Source organism: Balaenoptera musculus, chromosome 6 (assembly GCF_009873245.2).
Source record: "Balaenoptera musculus isolate JJ_BM4_2016_0621 chromosome 6, mBalMus1.pri.v3, whole genome shotgun sequence".
In the NCBI taxonomy this organism is placed as follows: domain Eukaryota; kingdom Metazoa; phylum Chordata; class Mammalia; order Artiodactyla; family Balaenopteridae; genus Balaenoptera; species Balaenoptera musculus.
Window position 1 is genome coordinate 102,685,339 of NC_045790.1, and position 22,024 is coordinate 102,707,362.

At 37.8% G+C, this 22,024-nt stretch overlaps 1 protein-coding gene across 1 annotated transcript in view; it reads right to left on the reverse strand.

Moving 5' to 3' along the window:
- C5 (complement C5) overlaps window positions 1–22,024 on the reverse strand; it is a 79,899-nt gene that overhangs the window by 30,447 nt on the left and 27,428 nt on the right. Inside the window, exons 13-23 of the mRNA XM_036856822.1 lie at window positions 21,165–21,374; window positions 20,894–21,043; window positions 19,694–19,823; window positions 18,279–18,341; window positions 16,975–17,172; window positions 14,632–14,722; window positions 13,082–13,155; window positions 12,027–12,166; window positions 8,216–8,443; window positions 6,653–6,713; window positions 817–906 (exon numbers count right to left, since the gene is read on the reverse strand). Of these exons, the coding sequence (XP_036712717.1) occupies window positions 817–906; window positions 6,653–6,713; window positions 8,216–8,443; window positions 12,027–12,166; window positions 13,082–13,155; window positions 14,632–14,722; window positions 16,975–17,172; window positions 18,279–18,341; window positions 19,694–19,823; window positions 20,894–21,043; window positions 21,165–21,374 (1,435 nt within the window). The remainder of the gene's footprint in view (window positions 1–816; window positions 907–6,652; window positions 6,714–8,215; window positions 8,444–12,026; window positions 12,167–13,081; window positions 13,156–14,631; window positions 14,723–16,974; window positions 17,173–18,278; window positions 18,342–19,693; window positions 19,824–20,893; window positions 21,044–21,164; window positions 21,375–22,024) is intronic.

The following is a 22,024-nucleotide window of genomic DNA, read 5'->3' on the forward strand; positions in this document are numbered from 1 at the left end:
TTAAAAATACCACTGCAATATGGGGATAAGATGGTGTAATACAGTGGGCAGATTACAGCATAGAGGACATGGCAAATTAGTTGCCATTCAACCTGAAAGCTTTAGATATTGTAAACTCTATAAATCAATAGCATCCACAAAGCAAAGTGAAGAGTCTGAACTGAGAACACTCTGTGAGTGCTATGAGAGCTCTGTCTATAACTCATCGTGAGACCCTGGGAAAAACACTTTCTTATATATCTAACTACAGAGTTGGACATGATTAAAAAGGTCTTTTCCAGTACTAACATTCTGTGATTCCAAGGTTTTATCTAAGATAAAATGTAGTCAGGACATTCTATTATCTTGATGATGCGTCATTGAATTTTTAATGGCTGGAGACCAGGGATAAATCCTGCTAAAGACACCACTTCTACAAATGTACTGGCACTCTAGAAGAGCAGAGCTGCTTTCTTGGGGCCATCTGCAGGTCACAAAGCCCTCTCTGGAACAGGACTGGCCACTAGGATAATAGAAAGTCCTTTAAATCTGGATGCAGCTGCACTCTCATTTTAGAGAGGTCTTTGGGCCAATGACAGCCCTCACCCTCCATCATGGGAGCATGCATCTTCATTCAAATCAGGCCACTGGAAGAAGAGGGTTGGAAGAGTGGTTAGGGATTTGAAGGTGGGAGTAGGAATAGGGTATTCCCAGAGGTCCCCTATTGTATATGCAACTGCGTAGAGAAGAGGAGAAATAGGATAATCATGAGAATATTTGATTTTTGTTTGAAACACAAAGTGAAATAAGAAATAAAAATGGCACTTGTTAATTTACCTTTTACACTCACAATCCTTTTGACTTTTGTTTTGGGGACCAAATCCAGTGGTAACCTGTATGGGAACTCCTTTCGTCTACTAATGATGCCTGAAATTTAAAAGAAAATTATTAGATTTACACAGAGTTCTTGAGGGAAGACTATTTGCAGATTATTTATAGTATACCTACTTTCAGGGAATTTAAAAAAAAATAATAGACTCTTTTATAACAACAATATTAAAATTTAAAAGGGAAATTAAAAATAATCAAGGATTTTTTATCAAACCCTAGGCTTATATAATCTCATTAAATAAAGCATTAAAGTTGACTGTAAGCTTCCTGGTCATTACACAATAGGAAATAAATAGGTTATATAAATCTTATTCATCAGTAAAAGGGAGCATGCTGTTTTGTCCAAAGACAGAAAATTATTCCCGGAACTGAAATCTAAAAATAACTAACAAGTAATTCCTTAGTCAAGGAAATGTGAAGATTAGCTCCATTGGGAAGCATGCCCTGAAATCCCTTCTACCTTCTCCTCTCCATCTAACTTAGATGTTTTTTCTTTCTGCACAATAACAGAGTTTAAGCATGCTGTATCGGAGCATTTTCTACTGTAATCATTGGTTTATTTCATGAAAATGAGAGTATTTATCATTCTACTGATAGAATACCAAGCACACTGCTCAGCTCTTTGAATGCATTGTTACACTGGATCCTCACAACAACCCTATGCACGGTGTCTACTATTATTATTTTAATTTTATAGATGAGAAAACTGAGGCTTAGAAAGCAAATTGCTCAAGGTCACAGGGCTAGTCCAGATGAATCTGCATCTGAACTCAGGAAGCTTTACTGCAGAACCCATAGTAGTCACCACAAAGAGACTCCTCTTCCCATTGTCCTGCTAAGAAAGCTCTCTGAGGGCAGAACCATTTTTATTGAACGCTGTAGTCCTAAGCACTTAGTCCCTGGCACACGGTAGATGCTAAAAAAAACCACTAGTGACATTTTGCAATTGCATGGCCAAACCACATGGCTTTGCAGAAGAGACAGGAATGTTCCTCTTCTTTCCTCATCAACCTTTGATAAATGCTGAGGATATAATATTAAAATAAAACTCAGTGAAGACATTTGAGAGCTTTGCAATGTGGATGAAAGAGTACTGAGTTCAGAAAGAACTTACTCTGGATGTGACACTGGGCAAGACACAATCTTTCTATGCTTTGGTTTGCTCATCAGTTAAATAGAGGTAATAGTATTTTCCTCAAAGGGTTTTTGTAAAGATAAAAATAATGTAGACAAAGCATGGCAAACAGTTTGTGCTCAATATATGGTACTTATGACAGTAAGTTGTTTGAGATTATCTAAATTTGATCCTTTACCATTTTTTTCCATTGATACCTGCTCTTGACTATTTCATTTCTCATTATCAACTCTTCTACTAGATGGAAAAGGTACAGAAAAAAAAGCTAAAACTAAGAGAAGTCAATTTTACTCCTTGTCAGAGATCATAAAAAAGACCCATCAAGGCATCACTTATAAAGGTAGGTGCCAGAGAGATTAAAACATTTAAAAGTTAAATCTTTAAAACCAATAGGATAAAATATGCAATAATGTCTTTGTGAACTAAGATATATAACCATAAAATGAAATTATAATGAATTTGACTATATCAGAATAAAAGATTACTGTTCAAAACCCACTAAGGTTTACGACTGCTCAAAGAAGTATATGAAAGACAAAATCAACAAGAAATAGACAAGAAAACCCAAGTGGAAAATAGAAAAAAGTGCAAAAGATAGGAATAGGCAATTCACAGAATGGAAGTCCAAATGGCCAGCAAGTATATGAAGAAATGTTTAGAAATCACTGTAATCAGAAGAATCCAAATTAAAACAATAATGAGATGTCACTTTATACCTCTCAAAAATGGCACATTTTAGAGAGGCGAGTAACACCAAGTGTTGGTGAGGATGTGGAATGAGGAGAATCCTTATGCAGTGCTGGTGGAGGTATAAATAGTACAGCCATTCTGAAGAGCAATGTGACAGAAGTAAATGATATTCAGTATATGTATGCCCTTTGACCCGGCAGTTCAACTCCGAGAAACATAGTCCAGATAAATTCTCACACAGATTCGTAAAGGGAGATGAATAAGGATGTTCATTGCAGCATTGTTGATGGTAGTGGGGAACCTGTCACTAGGGGATGGGTAAGTAAAATTGTGGTGGAATTGGAACTGAGCAGAACCCTGCAGGGCCCCCAAGTACAAAAATGAGCAGTTAATGATTAGGACAATAGTCACAGACTGAGTGTCTGATGCACATTCCTGAGTTGTTTTACAGATACTGTAACTGCCCCCAGAGGAAAAAAGCTAACTGCATGAGGACCAGACTGTAGCCATGACATTAGCTGCTCCACCTTGAGCAGTACTGAATCTATGGCTAGCACAATTCCAAGAACTGGCCTCAAGAGAATGGGATTAACATTATTGCTCATAATAAACTATATCTTTGTGGGCATCAAAATAATTGTATCTTGCTCTGCCCATATATGTAAGCAGGCAACTAAAATTGTCAGCAAAGATGCTACAGACCCATGTTGACATTTTCCACTCTGAGAATATGGTGCCCTATGTCAGCATGAAGAAAGTTACAGAAGATGGAGCTTCACCCCTGATCCCATAGAAATGGAATTATGTTTGACAGTGGGGAATTGAAAGAAGCTCTTTTGCCCCTTTCCTGTTTGTCCATTTCTATCCCCCTCTAAACTTAAAAGAACCTAATTATAGGAATGAGATCACTAGGCAGTTTGACCTAACTCCTAACTTATGCTCTCCTGAATGCACACCATGCAAAGAATCAAAGAACCTGTTGATTCTTTTCCTAGATAAAAAGAAGCAAAAATGAAGAATTAAGCAGTTAAAGAATGACTAGCTCTACAGGGAACTCTGCTCAATATTCTGTAATAATCTAAATGGGAAAAGAATTTGAAAAAGAATAGATGCATGTATACATATAAATGAATCACTTTGCTGAACACCCAAAACTAACACAACATTGTTAATCAACTATACTCCAATATAAAATAAAAATTAAAAAAAAAAGGGCTTGCCCGGTGGCGCAGTGGTTAAGAATCTGCCTGCCAATGCAGGGGACACGGATTTGATCCCTGGTCCGGGAAGACCCACATGCCACGGAGCAGCTAAGCCCGTGTGCCACAACTACTGAGCCTGCGCTCTAGAGCCCGCGAGCCACAACGACTGAACCTGCGTGCCACACCTACTGAAGCCCACGCACTTTGAGCCCGTGCTCCACAAAGAGAAGCCACTGCAATGAGAAGCCCGCGCACCACAACCTAGAGTAGCCCCTGCTCACCGCAACTAGAGAAAGCCCACCGCACAGCAACGAAGACCCAACGCAGCCAAAAATAAATAAATCAAAAAGAAAAAAAAAAAAGAATGACTAGCTCTCTACCCCCAACAGCCCCTTTAGAAATCCTGAAGGCAAATCACATGGGCTAGATAACATCTGAAGAGTCAGCCAGTCTGCACACAATGGAGAATGATGCAGAATTCAACCTCCTGCCTAGATGATTCACTGAGATTCTTCCCCCCTTCTCCTTTAAAAACTGTAATGGCTGAGCAGAAACTTTGGAGTTGGTCTTGGGATGCGAGTCTACCTTCTCCCCAGATTGCTGGCTTCTCTGATTAAAGCATCTTTCCTTTCTATTGACATTTGCCTCTCAAATTATTGCCTTTTGAGCGGTAAGCAGCCGAACCTGAGTTTGGCAACAGAATACACTCTAAAATATTGTGTAGAAGCAGTGAGTTAAATGCATGTATAGCAATAGAAATATTTGTTTAAAACAGAGTATTGTGTTTAAAAACTTAAGAACTAGAACAGGACCTATAGCACAGTACCTTTTATATGTTAAAAAAACATACACACACAAAACAACCTTTCCTCCATATTCTAAGACATATTTCAAGCATATTAGATTGGGGGCATTTGAAGGAAGGGAAATGGGAGTGGAGGTCAGGCATGAGGAGAGAAAATAAAACATGAGAGGGGCCTGCCCAAACCAATGATGATGATGTGCTGAGAACTGAGGTGGGTGAGGAGCTGAACTCTCTGCATCTGAGATACAAGAAGAATTGGGGGAGAGAGCTTGTCAGGCAGAGAAAGCAGGAACCAAAGGCTAGGGCTAGTCGTGTGTATTGAGTTTCTGTGTTTAGTCTCTTTTTAAACTGATGTCACGTAATTTTAATTACTATTACTTTACAATTTGTTCTGATACCTCATTCTCCCTCACTGATATTTTTCTCAGATTTCCTCTAACATTATTGTCTGTTTACTTTTCCAAATACATTTTTTTAGTCTTTTAAAAAAAACTCTGTAAAGTGTCATAGCGGTATAGCAATTCCAATATACACAGATTGGAACTATTTAATAAAATCTCTGAAATAAACTGGACAGAATTGGTTGTCATCTTTACCCTATTTAGCACTCTGGAAAGTAACAAAGTTGCCTGAATCTAAGTTGTCTAAAATGATAAAGGAAAAAAGTCATGTGACAAGATTGGAAAGAGGCATAGATTCTTTGTTTTTAACCAAGATTTTTGATGGAGAGATCTATTCCCCGATAAAAGATCATTGCCATCTTGTGGGCCTGATGTTCACACCTGGGATGGGTAAGACAGGGCTGTTTTGGAAAGCTGTTTGCAATAATGTTAGTATAGCAGGCATAAGGGGGAAGAGAAAGAGAAGACAAAGGAAGCAGTGGCTCTGAGGTGTGATGTGACTGCATGAGGCCAAAACCTCAGAATTTGTCATATAACTCCCCATATATCCTTCACAGGCTGGGAGGAGGTCTGTGTGAAGATAAAATTAGAGAAAAAAGTTTGCGTGAAGTCATCCTTATTCAGTTTATGGGACTCAGCTGATTAGAAATGTAAATATTAATTCTTTGCTTTCCTAGAGGAAATAGCACTCTGAGTACAGCGGTCTTGATTTGTAAGAAAACTTTTTTTTTTCCATTGCTGTATCACTGAAAGAAAAGAAGAATGATACAATGCAACAATAAGGTAAATTTCAACCATTTAATAAGAACTACAGTAGTCTGTCTTTTTTTGGTGAAAAGAATTGTTAACTGAAAACATTCTAAATTTCATAAATACGGAGGTATTTAGGCCTTGATGAAGTGCTCAAATGTTTGCACAATTCTAACTTTAAGAAGATTCAAAAAAAAAAAGGAAGATTCAGAATATCTCAACTGGAGGAAAAGCAAGGAAGCAGGAACAATGAGGAATGGCTTTGTTAAGAAATTTATCAGCATTATTGTGTTTTCAAATAATGCATGTTAGATAAGAATGTAAATGACTTTTTCTTAGGTGTTTTTTGGACTGATGGTTCTATAAGAAACTATTATAAATTATTATTGTGATGGATAGAATGATAAAATGACTAATATATAAGGGAAGTCATGCAATGATTACTATTTCAATGCTTTGTATTTAAAACTAATGGGGTTACTTTGGGAATTCCCTGGCGGTCCAGTGGTTAGGGCTTGGTACTTTCACTGCCTGAGTTCGATCCCTGGTGGGGAAATAAGATCCCAAAAGCCACGCCATGCAGCAAAACAAACAAACAAACAAGAACCGAATGGGATTATTTTTCTTTGTTCTAAGCCCATCCAGATTATAATATAACACATGCTATCAAAAATGGCAGTGAACTAAGAAGTGGATATTTCTGATTCTAGACAACTAACATTTTTAAAAATAGTGTTTCAGCTTACACATCTCTCTAGGGCAAAAGACAACATATAAAATACAAACTCATTTTGCCTACCGTAGATACCCTTCGGGTCCAGAGTAGTGCCAGCATAACTTTCCCTTTTGACACCTTCGGGCTAAAATAAAGGCAAAAATCATTCAGTTAAGAACGTAATTAAATTTATATGACCTGAATGCTTGAATCAACTTGACTACTTTTCCAATTAAAAAATCCTTTTTTTTTTTTTTTTTGGAGAAGGCAAAGTATGTTTAAATACTTATTTGTCTACCTCCAGGAATAAGATTTTCTGGCTATTTGCATGATGATCAGAGCAAACACTTAAATAGAAGTTATTATAAGCCAGGTAATTGATCTAAGTACTTTGTATGTATTAGCTCATTTAACCTCAAAAATACTCTATGGGGCTTCCCTGGTGGCACAGTGGTTGAGAATCTGCCTGCCAATGCAGGGGACACGGGTTCGAGCCCTGGTCTGGGAAGATCCCACATGCCGCGGAGCAACTAGGCCCGTGAGCCACAATTGCTGAGCCTGCGCGTCTGGAGCCTGTGCTCCGCAACAAGAGAGGCCGCGATAGCGAGAGGCCCGCGCACCGCGATGAGGAGTGGCCCCCACTTGCCGCAACTAGAGAAAGCCCTCGCACAGAAACGAAGACCCAACACAACCATAAATAAATAAATAAATAAATAAAATTAAAAAAAAAAAAAAATACTCTATGGAGTAGTGCTCCCATGTGACATATGAGGAAACTGACACCCAGAGAGATCAAGAAACTTATCCTATGTCACACTGCTAGGGAGTAGTGGAGCCAGGATTCAAACTCAGGCAGTGTGGCTCCAGAATCTGTGCATGGAACAACCATGCAAAGATGTATAGAAAATAGATGTGCCTTGTACAAAATAAGTCAATACATGTTTACTGAAGTGAATTTCATGGCTGAAAACAGAACTCAGAGAATGAAGACCTCGGAAGACCCAGTTCTGTCATTAACATTCTTGCCAAGAATCTTAATCTTAATAAGATAACATGAAAACACTCAACAGACTGTGTGGGTAAACAGTACTTAAGAAATGATAGTTTTCTTCCTTTTTTGGCCTGTTTACTCATTTACAAAATGGAAAATTTTCTAGACTATAAATTCTAAACTATAAATGCATGGATCCTATCTTATTTATTGCTGTAGCTCCAGTACTTAGCATAATGTCTGGTACAGATTTCAAAACATTTTCTGAATGTGTTGGGGGAAAAAAACACTCCAGAAAACTATATACCAAAATGTTAAAATTGGGTATCTCTGGTTGTAGGGGTTTTTGGTGGTTTTAATTTTCTTCTCTGTGGTTTTTCAGTATTCCATGCTTTCTACAATGAGCAAGTATCATTGTTTTATTTAAACTTTAAAAACATAATTTCAGACTTAAAGAAAAGTTATAAGAATAGTCCAAAAATATCTGAGATAACCTCCACCCAGATTCCCCCAAATGTTAGCATTTTGTTATGTTTGTGTTATCATTTTCTCTGTGTGTCTCTTTCTGAATCACTTAAGCATGAGTTGCTGATAACTTTTTTTTCAGAAAGAAAAAAGTGTTTTTGAAAGAATTTTTAAAAAGCATATTTTCTTACCACCACTCGTAATGTTTTTATTAAGATTTCATTTCCATCAGAAGTCTCCAGTGAGAAGCTGATGTTGTGGAGGCCGATTTCCAGAGGAAGCACGCTGAAGGTCACCAAGTGGCTGGAGGAGCCCTCTATTCTCTGGGGCAGACATTTGGAGGAACTTTTCCCCTGAGGGTCAATGTCTGGGCTTCCCGATGAACAGATTCCCTCCACGGGAGACATTTTAACACAGAACTGAAATATCACCAGTGAACAATTATTTCAAAACATTTTATGATAAGGAAAGCACGCCCTGATTACATTCATCTGGACAAAATCTCTCCCCTGGTACTCGTTAAATAATCCCTTAGATTCCAAGGCTGTAGAGAAAGCTCATTTCAGATTTTCTAAAACACACAAACCAGTTGCCATAGAGCTTAGCAATGTGACAGGATGTCTAGAAAGCTCAACACTGGCTCAGAAACATCTAACCTCCCTTAGACTGTTACCTACTAAATCGGGTACAACACTACTGAAGTTCTTTGTTCATGTTGTCATGATAGCATTTGTTACACTGTCTCTTTACATGTTTATATTTTAAGCAGTGGGAGCCCAGGCTCAGGCACTCTGTGTGTCTTATTCATCTTTGTATCTTATAGCTCAGCCTTTGGTATTCAATAAATGGTTTTATGAAAGACAGGAAACTCCATCTCTTGGCATTTAAGGTCCTGCCTAATATGCCCCCGACCAACTTTTCCAATCTTGCCTCTTATTAACTTCCCACTTGTACCCCATTATACAGCCAGACTCTGGCTCCGGAAAGACCTAGGTTCAAATCTTGGCTCTGCCACTTCCTGTGTGACAAGAGCACATTGCATGACCCTCCATTTCTTCATCTTTGTAATGGGGATAATAATGATACCTACTGACTTCTGGCTCAAACAGTGAATATTTTTCATCTCCTCTCCAAAATCTAGTGAACTGACAGAACTATACCCAAAATAATAAATCTGTAAGATCCAGAATAAATCAAGCAGGTAAACAAGGAAGAGTAACAACATTCAACAACTAATTTTGAGGAATTTCTCAAAAATGGCAAGCTCCTTTTCCCTCTTAACTATCTTCTTGGGAAACACAACAGCTAGGGTGGGTGAGGCAGGAGTTAAAGAAGACTTTTGGGTCACCTGAGGCCAATGATTCCCCCTGGAGAGCTGGGGTAGGGTAGGTAAGGATAGATACAGAAGAGTGATTTGATCAAATTCAACATGAATTCATTATAAAAACTCTTAGTAAATTGAGATAGAAAGCAACTTTTGAAACTGATATCAAATATCAAAAAAAAAAAAAAAACCAAACCCAAAACCCAAAAACTCCGGCAGTGGTTCTGCTTTCAGAAATAGCCAAGTAGCTCCTACTTGGATAACTCTTCTGCAAATAATAACTATAAGCTCTAGACAAAATACGTGTTTAAAAAAAACAAAAACTACCTGAAGGCACTAGAGATTGGAAGAGAAGGTGACACTCAGAAGAAAGGAGGGACACTGTGTGAGGGTCCTATATTTTTACAGTTTTAACCTGAGGACAGTCACCATTTGTCCCTTAAGGAGTAGCTAAACCTCCAGTAGAACCTGCCATCTTATTGGCTTAAAGAACCAGGGGACAGAGTATGGCGCAGCCACCACAGTGGAAAAGTGAAGGACCTCCAGGTTCAGCATATAAACTTTGCTCAAACCTGGTCAACCCCTGAACTATGCACAGCACAGACTCTAAGCATCCCAGCTAAGGCTAAAGGAACTGAACTGAGATTTCAAAGTTTGAGATTGATTCAGCCAACTGCCTGCTAAAACACACAAACCAAGATGAAAGCTCTTCAGAGGATCGTAATGGAATCCAGAGTCTCTATAACATTTCATTACGAAAGTCCAAGGGTCAATGCAAAGTTACTAGATGTAAAGAAATAGGAAAGTGTGATCTGTACTCAAGAGGAAAGGTAATTAATCGGTAATTACCCTGAGATATCTCAGATGTTCTTGTTTCTTGTTTTGATATGATGAATACTGCACTGATAATTTAAAAATTAAATAAAATATGGCAGTACCATGAGATGTGTGACACTTAAAACACTGTCTAATTATAATTATGTCATTGCACTTTGTGGTGCTCTGAACAGTAGTGCAATGCAATGAAAGCACTACATACGGTCTATGTCACAACTACTCAACTCTGCCATGGATAATACCTACACAAATGGGTGTGGCTTTAAACTTTATTTATGGACACTGAAATTTGAATTTCATATAATTTTCGTGTGCCATGAAATATTCTACTTCCCCCCCCCCCTCAACCTTTTAGAAATGTGAAAAACAGTCTTATCTTATAGGCCATAAAAGAAGAGGGAGCAGGCCAGTTTTGGCCCATGGGCCATAGATTGCTGACCCCTGATCTAGTACATAAAGCAAAAGAATGAAGAGATGTAAAAAATTCAGTATTGTAGACAAGTCAGTTTCCCTTACAGTAATTTATAAATTCAGGATAATACCTATCAAAACCTGAATACATTTTTAACTAGATCAGCAAGCAATTATTTGACACTTAGAGTCTTATAATCATAAAACTTAAAAATAATTCAATTTCAGTGTATGTACATATTTTTGTTGCATCAAAGTATGAGAGAGTAATCGATAGAAAACATTCAAGTGTAAAATATATAACACTAGGAGAGTGGAATGGAAATATGAGTTCACAGATAAAAGGAATGGTATATAATCTGTTGTTAACAAGAGTTTATTCGGGTATTTTTAAATGGATTGCTATGGTATTTAGATTCTGCTGTATACCTTTAAAAGTTTGATATAACAGTTTTATTTTTAAAATATCAATACTCAAGTATTCCCGAAGTTATAAATTTGCATATTTTTTTGAATTTATGATGAAAAATTTTAGATGCCAATTTAAAAATGTGCCAATGGGGTACTTAGTTTTTCCAAAAAGATTTAGGGAGCTGTAAGCGAAATTTTTGGAGACCACTGAAATACTCATGTCTAAGAATAAAATTAGAGCTTTAAAAAAAAAATAGAGTCAGATTTTCGGACTGCATTGAGTTCCTATATAAAATTTTGTGATTGTGATTTTCAAGTGAAATCAGACAGCCTAATGTATAACTCTGTTTAGAAATGTGTTGGCAAAAAGAAGACAAATGGTGGGTCTGGCCATGGCTGGAGTTTTTCACAGAGTGTACCCCAGAGCAATAGGGGATCAAGGGAGTTGACATGTTTTTAATCAGTGAGGCTATAATGATGGCTTATGAATTCTAACCTGAACAAGGAGTGAAGTAAAGACTTTAGCATAAGAAGGCTAATGAAGAATAAAAAGTAATGGAGTCAAAGAGCTGGAGGTTTCAATGATGCTGTAGAACTGTAGCTACAAAGTAACAAGGTTAATGAGTCAGAAGGATAGGTAGGAGGTGGTCAGTTGGTGAGATGTTTGAAATCAAATTTTCCGGGGGGGGAAGACAAGATCTGCAAAGTGAAGAGTGTGAATGGCTAAAATGGAGGAAAGGAAAGGGTTGTTAGAGGTAAAGAGATCAGGGTGATGAATGAACCAAATGTAAGCTCATCTTTCTCTGAGCCTCCACAGCACATTGATTATCTTAAGGACTTGTATTCTTCATTGAATTGGAGTTGTATGAATAGTTATCTTAACTCTTCTTCTTTTCTTCTTCCCTTCACTGAGTTGAGTTTGTGTGTGTGTGTACGTGATAATTCCATTAATAGAATTCTCAGAAAATCAGGGACATCTTCATTTTTTCCATTTATTTGAACACACCATAAATACTTACCAGAATTCCAGACGTTCTATAGTTGTAAACAGTTCCACTCAATTGGATCTGTTCCCCTCGTACAACAGAATATGGTATATTCATTTCCAGGAAGACACTTTTGAACACCTTTGTCTTGAGAGTATCAGCAACACATATACCTTCAGGCCAAAGTGAAAGCAAAGTTGAAGCATATTAGGGAATTCCCATAATGCCTTATTAGTACTAAAATGTCTCAGATTTGCTTTGCTTCAAGGAAAAAACGAAAGTTAGATGATGTTTTTCTCTGCCCTAACACCCCATGTCCTTGAATTTTCTACTCACTGATTTTTTAAAATTGAGCTATAATTGAAGTATAATATTATATTAGCTTCAGGTGTACAACATGATTCGATATTTGTATACATTGTGAAATGATCATCACAATAAGTCTAGTTAACATCCACCACCACACATATTACAAATTTTTTTTCTTGTGGTAAGAACTTTTAAGATCTATTCTTTTATCATTGTTCTTCATTCAGTAATTATTGGTATTAACAGAAAACTTCATTTGTCCAACAAATATTTAATTCTATTTAAGGCGTGAGAATGTTTATTAACTAAAGCACCAAATCTCTTTTTTAGATATTCATGATTGGTTCCGTTTAATGGGCATAAAATTTTGATTGTGGAAACCAAGATTTATAAGAACAAAATATAGTGAGCAAACAAGCCAAGCCTGAAGTTATTTATAAAGTGTCTGCACTAAATCACCACAAAAGGGCACTAGTCCAGGAGAGAAATTATATATTTTTCTCTAACTCTACTGAATCTTCTACTCACTGAGAAAATACAAAGGAAAATGGGAGCTTCACATCAGTATTTATAAAATGATGACTAATAGAAGAACAAAAGAAGAAACTGATACAGTCCATGATGTGGGCACATCTAAGTCTCTTTGTAATACATTAAAAATAGGTTTTAATAAATGACACCACCTAAGTCCTCGGTAAACTAAAAAGACAATAACAAAAAACTGCATTTTGCCAAATCAAATCATTCCTTACGTGAGTATATAGCTTCAATTTGCTTACCACTATTTGAAATGCCAACACCTTGAATTTCCCAGGTAGTTAGAGAATCAGGTAGCACAAACTGCAACTGGTTTCTGAAAGTTAAAATGTTGATATATTCAAATACAGCGGAACATTGATTAACCCAAATTGACAGCTTGCATTAACAGAATTCTTGCTTCATACTACTTTAGAAGAAAGAAAAAAATCACAACAGAACAAAATCACATCAGGTATTAAAGAAAAATCAGGCAAGAAAAGTTTATTCAGTAACTCTTATACTCATTCCATGTTTTTAGGTATTTCACTTGTATGATGAGAATTCAAATTCAGAAGGATGTCTTTGAAACATTGCAAATTCAAAACATACAATTAAAAGAAAAAAATTATGTTTATTGTGTAGTATGCTCTAAAATAGGGAAGCAAAATACTAATGCATCTTAACACTGCTCATAACGAAGTTGATATAACTAAACATTTCTGATTAAGATCAAGCTTATACTCAATCAACAAACAGCTATTGTGCACCAACTTTGTGTCAAGCATAGCACTAAATACTGAGTACACAGCACTCATAGTTACACTCCTGCTCTCAAGCAGTTCACGGTCTAGTGGAAGAAATAGTTCAGTATATAAATTGCGATTCACTGTAATAACTGTACCAGTAAAACTTTTAAAAAGTTCAGAGGCAGTGTGCATTGATTCAACAAATTTATTTTAGTGCCTCTAGAAGCCGGACCCTATGCCAGTTCCTGGATATAAAACTAACCTGAATTTAGTCCTTGCCCTGGAAGTATTTACATTTTAATGTGGAAGACAGTCAGGTAAACAGGACATCATTATATTGTGTGATATGTGCAACAGAGTTCATTGAGAGGGGCAATACATCCAATCACTGGGTGGGGGACAGTAGTGGAAAGGTCTGCGAGGGGAAATGCTAGCCGAGGGGCAATGTCAGATGAAGTGGACAACACTGTGGAGGAGGAATCAGGCAGGACAAGGGTAGAGGCCAGGAGACCCATTAGAAGTCAGATGTCAGGCCCTGAACTCACTGCCTTGACGGCTCCTTGGAAAGTCTGTGCTTTGAGCCCCACCCCTCAACCCCCCCCCGCCGACCTGAGGAAGGGTGACACTCAGGGAAGGGGCACTGTTTTCAGTGCCTGGTACAGAGTAGGCATTCTATAAACATGTGTTGAATAAAGGACTTTAACAAGAAAAGAACCTTTCCCCCTATTAATCAATGTTTGTTTTGTAGTTACAGATATTTCAGGATGAAAACAGCTGCGTAATGCAGTGTAAAGCACACAGTTGTGCTCGGTAAAGGCTACCTGAAATGGAATGAAGTTGAATGGAATGGTACCCTTCTTCCCCAAGAGTTCATCATGACCTGGAACCAATTATTAGAAGAAATCACACGCTAAAAAAAAAAGAAGTAAAATAAAATTTGACCCAATGGTGGTATCATCTTAACTCTTAAATAAAATATTGGGAAATGGGTAATTTCCAGATTTTTGGTCAGAATATTTGCATCTTCCCATATTTTTCAGAGAAATGTCAAAGAAACGTAATACCTTTTGGGGACATGATGAACTTCCCATAACCAGCTTTCTGGAAAATAAGTCCTGATTTCTGGTTTGGTTACTGGTAAAAGAGTCTTTATATCTGGGGGAAAAAGTATATTTGATTATGGAAAAACAGCATAAATTCTACTTAGAGCTGAATTTTAAAATATGGACATTAATCAATAGCTTAAGCATTTTCAGAAAGGTCAATGAAACATTTTGTTTAGTGATTTCAAAATAGAACAATGAAGGCCTTAGGATTTCTCCACTAGTGGCACTGACAAAATGAATAAAGCATAAAAATATGTTTAATAATTTGTTTTTTAAATTGCTAAATGTTTCATGTTCCGGAAATTATACAAGATACTAATTTAGTCTATAAAGTTATTTGCATTTTAAAAATTGCATAATTGTTTTTATTTTGTAAAATAGGGAGGTTTATATGATTCTCTGCCTTACCTCAGAAATTTATTTATATTTTCTTTAATAAAAATGGACAGAATGTCTGCTTCTGTCCAAGATGCACTGATAGGGACTGGAGTTACCCCTCTGCCTTAAAAAAACTAGAAAACCAGACACAACAGCTTTCAAATATTAGACCATAAGTGAGCCAGGACAGTGATTCCTGAGAAAAGGGAGACAGATTGGGTGAACCCTAAAATTATCCAGGTTTACTGTCTGGAGGCAGTTTACAGGCTTTAGAGCAGGGAGAGAAACCCATACAGACCCTGGCAGAGTTGCAACACCACCCACGGGAATTTGGGAGGCCAAGCTGTCTAGAACAAGGGACAGAGAGGAGGGAGCTACAGAGGCTGAATTCCAGGCAGCTGATGCCAACCCAGATGATTAGAGTTGAAAAACTGGACCACGAAAAATCGATATGTACTAGATTGTTCATAAAAAATACTGCGTGTAATAAGCAAAACTCTGAAAACAGCCTAAATATATCTAATAACCTGGTTTTGATAAATGGCCACAAGAATTTATTTCTGCAGAAATGTACCCACTCAGAATGATGACATTTAAGACATACTGTTAAGGGCTTTCCTGGTGGCACAGTGATTAAGAATCCTCCCGCCAATGCAGGGGACACAGGTACGAGCCCCGGTCCGGGAAGATTCCACATGACGCGGAACAACTAAGCCCATGCGCCACAACTACTGAGGCTGCGCTCTAGAGCCCGTGAGCCACAACTACTGAGCCCACGTGCCACAGCTACTGAAGCCTGTGCACCTAGAGCCTGTGCTCTGCAACAAGAGAAGCCACCGCAACGAGAAGCCTGCGCACCACAACAAAAGAATAGCCCCCGCTCACCGCAACTAGAGAAAGCCCATGCACACCAACGAAGACCCAACGCAGCCAAAAATAAATAAATAAATAAATTTTGAAAAAAAGAAAAAAAGTAACAACAACAACAACAAAAGACATACTGTTAAGCAAAACAATCAAACAGGATCTGTCACTCTGCTTTTGTTTGTTTTGACTGTATATAAATGAATTGAAAGTCCTAAAAGTTCTGAAAACATGTTAATGAGAGTTCTATAAATTCTGAAAATGTATATTGTGGTTGAAATTGAAATAAGATTTCAACTTTATGTGAGTACATTTAAGGTTACGCTACATTTAGAAATCTTTTGCTATATGTGGTCAGTATAGGTATAAACAGAATTTTTAATGGTTGTAATATCACAGAACCATGGAATTTTAGAACTCAAAGGCGTATTAGAGGGCTTCCCCAGTGGCGCAGTGGTTGGGAATCTGCCTGCTAATGCAGGGGGCACGGGTTCGAGCCCTGGTCTGGGAAGATCCCACATGCCGCGGAGCAACTAGGCCCGTGAGCCACAACTACTGAGCCTGCAGGTCTGGAGCCTGTGCTCTGCAACAAGAGAGGCCGCGATAATGAGAGGCCCGCGCACCGCGATGAAGAGTGGCCCCCGCTTGCCACAACTAGAGAAGGCCCTCGCACAGAAACGAAGACCCAACACAGCCAAAAATAAATAAATAAATAACTTATTTTTTTTTAAAAAAGGCATATTAGAGATCACCTGGCCCAAGCTTCTTGCTTTAAAAATGAGGAGATTGAGGCTCAGAGAGGATAAATAATCATTCACGTTTATAGAATGAGTCAGCTTCAAACTTGCCTGGGTCTTGACTATGGACTAGTGCACTCTACTCTGTACTATATATACCTCTTCTGATTCCCAAAAATGACAACAAAATTTTTTTCTTAACAGCATTTGCAAGTTATCTTTTCTACTTTCTGTTTTAAATAGAGCATGTAAACCACCTTTTTCGGAAGCATAAAATTACATCAAGCTCCCCATATTTTCCAATAGAAAATGTCAAACTTACGTAGCCTTCCCAATCGGATATTTTTATGATGCTCTTCAGCACGGAACTGGCTTGCGATGGCACAACAGTCCTTGAAAGCTTTGACGCATCTTTGGCCTATCTTAATCCGAGCGGCTCGCTGCTCACAGGTTTCATCATCATTACGATAGGCTCCATCATAACAACATTTCTTCAACTTCGGAAATTTGTATTTAGCAGCTGAAATGGTAATAATTCAAGTGCCCTTGATTATGCATAGAGTCAAAACATCTCAGGCTTAGAAAGGCTCTTGAGGGATACTGGATTTCTGCTGTCACAGGACTCCAGCCCCACAACAGCCATGGCTAGTTGACTGTCCAGCCCCACTTTGGAACTACCCTAGGAATGGGAGAATGTGGCCCCATAAGGTAGTCCACTCCGATTTGCACTAAATGGTTAAGGGCTTCCTGCAACTAAGCTGAGTACTGACTTTTGAAACTGGCGCCTTGGGTTCAGCACCCTTTGAGTAAAATAAGTTAATGATCTGAGAAGCCTGCAAATATCTGAAGATAGTTACCATCACTATACAAGTATGTTCTTCTTCAAGCTAAATATCCTATTGTTTTCAAACGTTTCTTGTGGTTTGTGGTTTCAAACATTTCTTCACCAGTGGCATCTTTCCTCATCATAAGTGCTTCGATTAATCAGTATCTCTCTTTTCATATCATTAAAACTTAGAATGAAGGTTAGAATTAAAATGACTCATATACAGATGGAAAGTATTATTGTACTACTATAAACATCTTATTAGTTGAGCTCAGGGCACTGACTCCTGGTTCAATGTTCTTTCTATTGTAACATTGCCAATTATTATATCTCTGTTTAAATAATACTTAAAAATAATTTCTGTTGGGATTATTTCCCCCCCACCAAATAATCTAAAATACTCTTAACTGTTAAATGCATGCAATAAGAGATAGACTTCCAGGTATATCTCAAAGTTACTTAAATCATGGATTTTGTTAGAATAAAATGGAAGAATGTGATTTTAATTACTAGATGAAGTTTGCAGAGAGGAAATATTTGTGACAAATAAAAGTTAATCTTTTATATTTTAGAGATAGAAATAACAAAGACTTATTCCCTCAGATTAAGGTTATGGCAAATGAACTATTGGATTAATTTGGATTAACCTTTCCAGGGGAGGTGAGCTAGATGTCTGTACATTATCTTTCTTTTCACCCATTCTATTTGAATTAGGAGAAATTAGATAATGTTTACTTTTCTCCAGCTTTTGAATGACACGATCATAACCTTTTGACAATCACATGAAACTTTTAGAGTACCTTCTTCCTCTATCTTCTTTTGCAGCATTCTTTTTGGCCTGAGAATTTCTTTACAAGGTTCATCTGTTTTAAAAAGATAAAGAAAAAGAAGGGGAAAAAGGAGATAAAATCTCAAAACCCACAAAATTCCCTGAAATTATTTAACTTTTTAAAACATTCACGTCATTCATTCAACAAATACTGAGAGCCTGCTTTCGACTAGGCACCGCACACCACACATCTCAATGTGACTTGTTTGTAGAGGAGCTCACAATCTATTGTCACACAGTTTGACTTGTTTGATCTGAATTTGGTTTTGAATCCTGCAACCTTTTTGATCCACTGATTACAAGGAAATATCTAAGCTTTTAGAGTGAGCCATGTTTCTGTTAGGTATGGTATTTTAATTATTTTTGGTGTTTATATTACTGCAAATAATAGTATCATGTATAATTATGAACAATTTTAAAACCACAGAAAGAAGATGATTAAGATGTGGTCCTTGGGCTTCCCTGGTGGCGCAGTGGTTGAGAATCTGCCTGCCAATGCAGGGGACACGGGTTCGAGCCCTGGTCTGGGAAGATCCCACATGCCACGTGGGCCGTGAGCCACAATTACTGAGCCTGCGCGTCTGGAGCCTGTGCTCCGCAACAAGAGAGGCCGCGATAGTGAGAGGCCTGCGCACCGCGATGAAGAGAGGCCCCCGCTTGCCACAACTAGAGAAAGCCCTCGCACAGAAACGAAGACCCAACACAGCAAAAATAAATAAATAAATAAAATTAAGAAGTGTTGTAAGAAAGGTTTAATTAAAAAAAAAAAAAAGAAGTTAGGCAACAGAAACATTAAAAAAAAAAAAAAAAAAAAAGATGTGGTCCTTGCCCTTAAAGAGCTCCCAGTGCAGTGACTGAGACAAGATGTGTAATTATGTGTAAGAACGTACAGTGATGAACTGCTATAAATAGATCTAGTCCTCCCTATAGTATTCCCCCTATTAAAGGAGGAGGCAATGATCAATTCTATATGGGGAAGAGGCCAAATCAAGGAGATGATTCTTCTTCTAGCTTCTCCAGGCTAATAAAAGGGAAAGCAGTCCTAATAAGGAAAGGCCCAAAGATGTAAAATAGCTTAGTGCCACCCATAACTAACTTGGTTCTGTATGGCTTAGACATAAGGTCATGTAGAGTGAGATGAGAAACAGCTGGAAAGAGCTGGAGAGAGGATCGTGGAAGGCCTTGAGTATTACAGTAAAGAATTCGTACTTTATCTTGAAGGCTAATGAAACATTTTATACAGAGGCGTTACCTAGTCATGTCCTTATAAGATCAGTGTAGAGAATATTCTGGAGGAGGGACAAAAATGAGGTCTGGGAGGCAAATCATCCATGTAAATTTCAGTAATCAATTTGAAGAATAAACGAAAAGTACTGAGTGTTTTACCATTTTCTTGGGCGTTATCTGCGTTTGCGTTGGTGAGGAAGGTGAGTCCAGCCAGGTGGAATACATCTGCATTGTTGCGGCCACCACCTGCCCCGCAGCCCAGGTCATTCTTCTCTAAAGTTTGAAATACCTGTCCAGAGGTAGTTAGTTAATTTCATAATTCTTAGGAATTAACTAAAGGCAAAATGGTGAGCCTATTCAGATGTGGAAATCATTCCTATGAAAAACTAAAGGTACAAGTTGTTACATGGTTCTAACAAATCTGTGAAATGCACAGCCCACTCATTTATCAAATGGGCAAAGACCAAATTTCCCAACTGCATTCCTTTAGTTTGTCCTTTTGTATTTAGAAATACATACCTATTCAAAATTAAATCAAGAACTAAGTCTTAAGCTTTGATGAGGTGATTCTTTGAAGTCGACCCCATGCTGTTTTGTACACAGATTGCATACTGCGATCAATATAATGTCCAAAAATGAATAAATGAGTGAATATATGAATAAATGAATTAATAAACAAGCTAATTTTTAAGTCGCTAAAAGAAAAAAGAGCACAATCTCTTGTATTTTGGGGAAGAGGGCTCTAGGTTCTAAGTGGGTGAGAACTTGTTTGCGGGGGCAGGCTTTTTCCAGTTTTAATTTTGACCCCAAATGTTTTTTCCTTTCTGAATGTTTTTAACTTAATAGTTTCTCAGTTCTTTTTTCCTCCTTCAAAGAAATTCAAGCCTAGAAAATAGAAGCAGAGCTTAGGGGAGATAAATGGGAACTTAGGGGAAGTGAATCACTTTCAGATTCTTCTGGGCCACAGATTTTAATGAGTAAAAAAAGGACACAAAACCCAAAAAACCCCCAGTGGTTGCCTATTCATTCTTCTCTGTTGCTGCTACTATAAAGCTCCCTGCTCCCAAATCTCCAAACCCTCCCAATCAATGGCACTTTGCCCATGAATGTAATTGCTATCATGGCATATGTTTTTAAAGTGCTTAATTCCATACTTGGAAAAGTAAAAATGGACAGACCTGGGCTTTAGAGACTAACGTGAGGATGGCTTACCTTCCTAAGAGTCACTGTTTTGAGTAGATTACAGAAAAGCAGGTCTAGTCTTCCCTTAATTCTTCCCCCACGACTTACCCTAGTGGCCACACTTTGTGAAGCACTGCATAGGGCCACCCCAGTAACCAAGGCCATGCACTACTTAACTCTTTCCAGGGGTTTCTTGGCTGTCCTTTGCACCCCATATATAGCACTGTCCACTGCCATTAAAGCCACCCAGGAATCCAACTCAGTCGCCATATTAAGAGATACATGTTGGCCAGGGGAATATGTATCTGTACTTGGAGACAGATGAACCTATAAGGTCATTTGAAAGAGAAAATATCATTTGTATGACACAAAAACGTCACAGATAGCTGCATTTACAGCCCCTTTATTCAGAAGAAAGTTGGATTGTGACTTACAGTTTGTGGCTTACCTGGAGCTGGTTGCCACACTTTTCTTCAATATTTAACCAGACTGAGTCGGACACTAATTCTGCGGTCTGTTCTCCTGTAACAATGTAATAGACCAGGAGACGAGCTGAAGGAACCATGTTCTGTGTCACTGGAATGTTTATACTTTGATAATCTGAATCTGAAAGTTTATCCCTTGTGCCAAAGTGAACGATTTTGCCCTTGGATAAAATCTAAAAATAAACAGCAGTAGCAACGGTAATTACAAAAACAAAACATTTGCTTCAGGATGGAGCTTGGAGCTGGAGTAGAAATTACGTTAAAGAAAAAGAAAGTTAACACTGTATGGGCCTACTGTGTGCCAGGAACTTTACATTTAATTAACTCTTTTAGTTCCCATAATAACCAGAAGGATAGGAATACTAGCTCCATTGTGCAGATAAAGGGACTGAGGTTCAGGAATTAACTAAATGTCATACTGATTTCAGTTCAAAACCACCTAGCTACGAATTCAGAGAGCTAAAATTTGACCTCAAATCTGTTTGAAGTCATCACACTGTCATTAACATCTCCTTGTTTAGTTGATTAAAAAATATAGATGAGGAGGTAGAGTGCATTTTATTTTTCCCTAATTTCTGGCCTTAAGTTTTAAAGCCAGAGATTAGGTTCTAAACTGGAGGTGTAAGGTTAAAAAAAAAAACCCTAAAAATCATATGAAGCCACAATGTCCTCAAAGATCCCTTAAATTGTCCTTAGAGAACAGGACTGTATATGTGGTTTTGGTACGTAGTCCCTAAACAAGTCCCCTAATTATTCATCAGTCAGTATGGTCCTCATTTATTTTTTAATTTCTTCTTCAAAACTGTTGAAAAGAATCATCATC